Here is a 7,371-nt window from a genome sequence, read left to right on the forward strand (position 1 = left end):
ATTTACTTGAAATCTTGTCGTTGTTAGTTGAAAAGACACCTAAAAATTGGGAGGTGCGGGGACTTTGCTTGTAAAGCCCTATGATAATTTGGTTCGGTTCAAGCTGTCGTTCTTCATCTTCTACATTTTATACTATTCCAGGTAATGTAGATTGTAAACTGCAGTGAATAAATTGCAAACACTTCGGTTGTTTTAAGGGTTTATACTGAGTTAAGTTTCAATTGGATTGCTATTGCCGAACTGTTAACACAAAAGTATTTGTTTAGCTGAAAATTGGAACAAAATCTTGCATGATTTATGTCCATTTCTTGTTTTAGAATGAAGTTGTTCTGTTTTCTTTTATAGTTACTGATTCTTTGATTATGTGTGTAGACTTGTGAAACCTAAATTGGGCTGCTTGTAATAAATTTCAGATTTTGAAAAACATCGCCGAGATGATCAGTTCAGTTCTGGAAACAGACATGCCATAAATGGTGGTGAACGAGATGCACCAAATTTGACCAAACTTGGTTCTAGCTCAACTATTGAGCTTCACGCTGAAGCTGCTTATGGGGAATCCAAAGCCACTACTGTGACACCTGCTAGTGTTATGACTGGGTCATTTTGATCATGGTATAGCGTAAAACTTACCAGCATATTTGGAGGGTAAAGATGAATGCAAAAAGAACTTAATAAATGCAGTGGGGAGATACGGACCTTGAAAGACAAATTCTTAAAATGACATAATTAAGATTAAGAATAAAAGTTAGTTACACCAGCATTATTACGAGTCAATCAGTAGGCTCTCCCGAGTGAATAAGAAAATGAGTTGTCGAATGTGATACTTCTTTTCTCCGAACAGTCCTTACATATGAACTATTGACTTCTTTCAAAATCATTGGAAACAAGAACAAAGTAGTTTATTTTGATTGATATTGAAAGAAGAACAATATTCTTAAATGAATAATAAGAGAAGAAACAATTGAATGAATATGCGCAGACGATATAGTTGCACATCATTTTTGCGAATCCCCCATCAGTAGGTCTCCCAATGTAACATTTTCAAAGGGCTTCCCAAAGAACGGTCTTCTCTCAGCTGGTAGCGATAGCTCTGCAGATACTTGTTGCATTGCTGGCCGAGTACGTGGATCCCCACGTAAGCATGAGAGACCAACCTTCATAAAGTACATTATCTCTTTCTTCACGACATCCGTTGGTGCTCCAACGCACTGGTCCAAGATTTCCTTCAACATTAAATTTTTTCCCGTAAGATTCGTAGCCATGGATGATGACAACGATGGAAAGAGCTCGGGAAAGAGTGATGTGATTATCTCGGATGGGTGCCTCCCATGTAGTACTTCTAGCACGAGTACTCCAAAGCTATAAACATCGCACTTCTCTGTTACCTTCATTGTATAAGCAAGTTCTGTAAAAATATTCATTAAGAAAAATGGATGTGAGACTTTGTTGCATTCAAAATGTTGATAGACATCACTAAGTATATAATTTCACATTAAAGTTTTACGTACCTGGAGCAACATATCCGTATGTTCCTGCAAGTGATGTCCAATTAAACGAATCTGGCTTCAAAATCCTTGCAGTACCAAAATCCGAAACACGAGCTTCATATTCGAAATCCAACAAGACATTGTTGCTAGATATGTCCCTATGAACTATTGCCGGAATGCAATCATGGTGCATGTATGTAATTGCATTAGCTGTTCCCCTGATGAATCTTATCCTCTTTGTCCAATCGAACTCTGCCGCTTGTTCCCCATCGCATAAAATCTTTTTCAAACTCCCTCTCTCTACAAACTCATAAACCAAAAATGAGATTCTTCGCTCTACACTAGAGCAGAAACCAAAGAGTTTTACGATGTTCTTATGCCGGATTTCAGTCAATGCATGAACTTCATTTTCGAAAGATTTAAGATCAACTATTTCAGAATCTTCATCTGACGAGTGAAGCTTCTTCACAGCAACAACCTGGCCTGTCGACAAATCTACCTTGTAGACACTCCCATATCCTCCCGCCCCAATGCAATATTTAGTATCAAAATTTTCTGTTGCTGCAATAATTTCTTCAAACACAAGTTTCCCATCATAGTTCTGTACCGAAAATATGTTTCTTTTTGGTTTTGTATCTGTAGGTTGATCCACCTGCTCGAGATTTCCTACTTGTCTTTTTCGCAGGCGAAAAAAGATAACAAGAAATATGAACAAAAGAAACAATGAACCAAACAGTGAAACTAAAATTATCAACACAAGTCTTGGTTTCGCCTTTTTTCTTGCATTCATAACCGAGGAATCACATAGTTGAAAACCTCCGGAGTGATTACCACATAAACCACTGTTGTTCTTCAATGCATCAAATGGAGCATCATTAAATGCCTTCATGTTTGGAATAGGACCAGTTAATTCATTGTACGAAACATCGGCAGTGGTCAAGCTAAGCATTTCATCAAATGAAGAGGGAATTGAACCGGAAAGCTTGTTGTGTGACAAATTTAATCTTTCTAGTTTGTTTAGTTTCCCAAACTCAGATGGTATTTCTCCACTCAACTCATTTTGACTGAGATCCAATCTGATTTGTAATGAAATCAAGCTTCCAATCTGATGTGGAATGCTTCCGTTCAAACGGTTTCTACTCAAATCCAATTCAAGTAAATTTGAACATCCTCCAAGTTGTTTGGGAATCGGTCCGGTAAGCTGATTATTATATAGATAGAGACGTTGCAAGTTAGGCAACATCCCAACTGTTAAATTACATAAAGAAGCAGGAATCCGACCAACGAAATTGTTTGTAGACAGAGCAAAGTAGGTAAGAGATCTCAGCCTTCCAATATCTTGAGGAATGGTACCAGAAAACTGATTTTCATATATGTTAAGTTTGATTAAGTTGGTAAGATTGCTTAAAGAAGAAGGGATTGGACCAGTGAGATAATTTTTCCACAATCCAACGTCAGTAACGAGACTTAGTTTTCCAATTTCTTCGGGGATGGTTCCAGAAAGTTGATTATTAAAAAGGTATAACATGTTTAGGTTGCTGATATTACATAAAGAACCTGGAATGGAACCGGTTAGATTGTTTGAGGACAACATCAAGTTAGTAAGAGACCCAAGCCTTCCAATTTCTTGAGGAATTTGACCAGAAAGTTGATTTTGATGAAGTAGTAGGATGTCCAAGTTGCTCAAATTACATATAGAACTAGGGATTGGACCATTGAGATTGTTCATGTTTAACTCTAAGTCAACAAGAGACCCTAGGTTTCCAATGTCTTGTGGAATGTAACCAGACAGTTTATTTTGAAATAAGTATAGAGTATTTAGGCCGCTAAGGTTACATATAGAAGCAGGAATCGGACCAGTGAAATTGTTTGTAGACAACTCAAGGTCTGTAAGTGACGTTAGCCTTCCGATATCTTGAGGAATGGTACCAGAAAGTTTATTTTCATACAAGTATAGAGTGTCTAGCTTGCTGAGTTTAGTAATGGAAGTAGGGATTGGACCGACGAGATCGTTTGTGGACAGTGTCAACTCAATAAGTGAGCTTAGCTTTCCTATTTCTTGAGGAATATAACCTGAAAGTTTATTTTCATGAAGGTATATAATATTTAGGTTGTTGAGGTTACATAAAGATGTAGGGATCGGACCCGTGAGATTGTTGGTGGACAATGTTAGGCGAGTAAGGGACTTTAGCATTCCGATATGTGGAGGGATGGTACCGGAGAGTTGGTTTTGATCAAGATATAAAGTGTCTAGGTTGCTTAAATTATATATAGAAGTAGGGATCCGACCACTAATTTGATTTTGAGAAATATCTAAAAAAGTCATATTTGTAAGAAATCCTATTTCTACCGGAAGATGTCCGGAAAATGTATTAATAAAAAGATTTAGATAGGATAGTTTTGAAAGATTGCCAATTTGAAAGGGAATGAATCCGAAGAGTTTATTGTTGCTCAAGTCAATGCTAACAAAGTTGGTGAAAGATGAGAAGTTGAAACTATAAAGTGTACCTTGTAAATTTGAACTTGTTAAATTTAATTCAGTTACACTTCCCTTGCTGTTACAAGTGATTCCGTCCCACTTGCATGGACTTGTTGTATTGCTATTGGAACTTCTCTTCCAAGAACGGAGCAAAGAGTGAGTTTGGTTCTTAAGGGTTGATTTCCAAATCAAAAGAGACTCTACTTCTTCTCTTACTGCAGGTAACTGTTTTCTATGAATTAAAGAAGACGATGAATCATAAGAAAAAACAACAACATGATGCAACGAAACCAAAAACAACGCCAATACCACTTGTAATGACATTTTTAGAAATTGCAAGAGAGTTGCAAGATGAATCAAGTCTTCAAAGAGGGGTGTGCTATTTATAACTTGTTGTGTTCTTTATGAAAAACTCCCAACCTCTAAATGCTATTTTCACTGATTAGGAGGAATCAAGACAGCTCTAACCCAATCTCCAGTGGGGCTCGATGTTGTCAAACAGAAGTCAATTTATGTAGGAAATCAAACGCCAAAGTCAGCTGTGGGAAATGTCCTGTTGTTGAGGGTACGTGATTCCATCTTATCTTTGTTTGTGGGGGTCCAATGTCGACACTAAAATCTTAACAAAATTTATTACTTTAGACTTCCCCCTAATGTGTACGCGCGTAGTTTGTTGAAAAATAAATACAGAGCCATGAACATGACCGTTCAAAAATTCTCAATCGCTGAATTGTGAATGAAACTGTTGTAAGTTTGATACTCACTCCTTTTCTTCCAGAATTACACACACTAGTACTACGTACAGTATGTTTAACTACTACTATAGTAGGATGGTCAATCTGTGTAGGGTTCCCATTTATTGTTCGTAAAAAGTTTGAGAGTCAATTCCCATTCAAATATTGTAATTATAATAGAAAGTGGAGTTGGTGTTCAGTTGATTCCTATGGTAAACGATTTTTAGTCTTTTTTTTGTTCTTTGGATAGTAGGATGGTCAATCTGGTCGCTGTGTTGAATTTTAACTTTTAAGCTCTTCCGATCATTTGTTGTTTCACCACATTTGTTATAGTCTTTTTTTTTCTTTCCAAATAGTCATTTGTTGCTGCTACGTACCCTTAAAAAATTCATTTATATTGTAAACGATTTTTAGCTTCGGGTTACAAGGATTTCTAGTATCTGTATAGTATTCTTAATTAAAAGCTTGTTCTAGTTACATTTTTTTATGATCGATCAAAAGCATATACTATATTAAGACGTTCTCCTGCTTTTTATAAAGAGCAACATAAATTAAAACACCAAAGTAAATGATCTCAAAACCTACGACCCATTCTTCCCTAAAGCTATTAAAATAGTGAAGTGAAGAAGAAATTCGACGCAAAAGAAAGAGACGTATATCTTATCCCCTCCCATGGTGCTCCCTTTAGATCTTATATCTATGTCGCGCGGCGACCTAGCTTGGGTGAAAACTTAAGGTTTGATGTCGGGCCGCCGCATCAGCGCAGACCATATGGTTAACTAGCACCAAATTGTCCCACTAGGAACCCCGTGATGGTGAAAATCGATAGTCTTTAAATTTACACGAGGAGGAGATACCATCGTGCTGGGATTTAGTTTCCCTGCCATGAATCAAACATTAGAATTAAATTAGTTACACAGTACGTAGTATAGTTGTATATGTTGAGCTAGTAAGTAATTCGAACAGCAGACACCAAACAAAAAATATTACGATGATGATAACAAAAGAACGTACATGCTGATTTATTACTGGACGAATCATTCTCCGCCATCAAGAACCGGTATTGTTTATGATCAATCATGAGATCTTACTTTTGTAATTTGTGGTGCAAAAAGAAAAAGTGACAGGATTTAATCGAAATGAAGAGAAGATTGGACTACAAACATGGGTATTTATAGACAGAATTGTATTGGAGTTGCGAAAGAAAGAAAAGAGAGCTAGGTGTCTTAATAAGGTTTGGTGGAGTGGGGCTCTCTGTTACTATTTGGTGCATGTCCAGCTTGCAGCAATGAGGTTTTTGCATCTAATCTCATTTCCTTATTAGCCAGGAAATTAAAGAAAGAGAGAAGATTAATTAGCTAGGCAACATTAGTTAGGTTAGGTGGATAGTTAAGTTGATATCACCGTTTTTGCATGTCATCTGTAGTTATAGTGAAGAATCGGATTATCAAATACCAATGGTGATCATTGAAACCTATAGTTCCTTTAGGATTTCCAATTAAGAACTGCCATATGTACTCCTTACTGGCTAGCACTGGAATTGTTCTCTGCAGAAGCTGATATGTCACTGGATTACGGATGCTCAAATTTTTAATACCTTCATAAATAGGTTCTCAACCTGAGTGAAGACATTAATGTGAATTACCGATTAATATGAGCCAAACTGAGAAGGAAATCTGAATATCCAGTGTGTTAGTGGTATTTTCCGCAGAACTGAATTACCCAGTAAATTATTTGGGTTATTGTGTAATGTACAGTATTTTCGTGAGGCAAATGCCTGAATTTTCTAAACCCAAGTTAACGTTGGCTTGCTAAGATTAACACTCTCACTTCAATTTTTCCTTGCCTTACCCCAGCAGGGGACATCACATGACGCAATATAAACTTAGTTTCCACTTGCATCAGAGCAAATCTGAGCCTATGAAATTAAGTAATTACGGCTAAAAGATGACGTACACCGGTGTCATTGTAATATATCAATGGATATTAGTGATCTGAGTTCAAAACCCCCGCACCAAATTTTTTTTTTTTTTATCACAAAATAAGATGTATTAAAAGATGAAGGATGTACATCAATTCTACCGTAAGTAGATGATGATGAAAAAAAAAACTGAGAAAAAGAAAACAAACAAGGGAACTGATAATTACATAAAAATAGAGTCTCAAGTGGAAAGCACCGAACTCGAGAAGTTCAAGTGGACATGGTGACCTGCAGGTGCTTCTCAAGCTAAGACGAATGACTTAGCTTCTTGAATCAAGTCATCATCAGTTTTATACACGTAATGAGCTTCAAAACATCTGGAATTCCTTACCCTCCAAATTGTATTAACAAGTCCCATATACAGTTACCAAAACTCTCGCACCAAATTCTTTGCCGGTTAAGAAAAAACAATGGTCATAAAAATAAAAACCAGTACCAAATTCTCTATTGAATTTAAAAAAAAAAGTCGTGGGAATCAAAGCCAGCACCAAATTCTTTCTGCCATAATAATCAAAGAAAAAGAAAAACTGTCATGGAATTATGGGCCGACAAGCCATGTTATTCGTGTAGAGACCATATAAAAGATAGTTTTGTTGTCGTGATCTTTCCTAGACGGCTTGACGTGCAACTATATATTGCTTACTAGGTATCATTCCGGCCTACGGCCAGGTCTCAACGTTTTTGTGTTAT

General features: G+C 36.7%; 2 protein-coding genes across 2 annotated transcripts; one reads left to right on the top strand and one right to left on the bottom strand.

Moving 5' to 3' along the window:
* Positions 1-855, top strand: LOC113332412 (probable auxin efflux carrier component 1d). Its single transcript, XM_026578959.1, has 2 exons — positions 1-141; positions 414-855. Exons 1-2 carry the CDS (start codon positions 81-83, stop codon positions 605-607), a joined length of 255 nt encoding a protein of 84 aa, XP_026434744.1. The 5' UTR covers positions 1-80; the 3' UTR covers positions 608-855.
* A 140-nt stretch (positions 856-995) lies between these two features.
* LOC113332423 (probable leucine-rich repeat receptor-like protein kinase At1g35710) lies at positions 996-4,240 on the bottom strand. Its single transcript, XM_026578969.1, has 2 exons — positions 1,509-4,240; positions 996-1,405 (listed from the first exon to the last, which is right to left on the bottom strand). Exons 1-2 carry the CDS (start codon positions 3,811-3,813, stop codon positions 996-998), a joined length of 2,715 nt encoding a protein of 904 aa, XP_026434754.1. The 5' UTR covers positions 3,814-4,240.
* Between the last annotated feature and the right edge of the window lie 3,131 nt (positions 4,241-7,371).

Source organism: Papaver somniferum, unplaced genomic scaffold (genome assembly GCF_003573695.1).
Source record: "Papaver somniferum cultivar HN1 unplaced genomic scaffold, ASM357369v1 unplaced-scaffold_131, whole genome shotgun sequence".
In the NCBI taxonomy this organism is placed as follows: domain Eukaryota; kingdom Viridiplantae; phylum Streptophyta; class Magnoliopsida; order Ranunculales; family Papaveraceae; genus Papaver; species Papaver somniferum.

Bases quoted from the DNA above. Each gene is read 5' to 3' on its own strand.
- LOC113332412 (XM_026578959.1), top strand. From the start codon at position 81: ATGATAATTTGGTTCGGTTCAAGCTGTCGTTCTTCATCTTCTACATTT. The intron at 142-413 runs GTAATGTAGATT...AATAAATTTCAG, and splicing joins TACATTTTATACTATTCCAG to ATTTTGAAAAACATCGCCGA.
- LOC113332423 (XM_026578969.1), bottom strand. From the start codon at position 3,813: ATGACTTTTTTAGATATTTCTCAAAATCAAATTAGTGGTCGGATCCCT. The intron at 1,406-1,508 runs GTACGTAAAACT...ATATTTTTACAG, and splicing joins ATACGGATATGTTGCTCCAG to AACTTGCTTATACAATGAAG.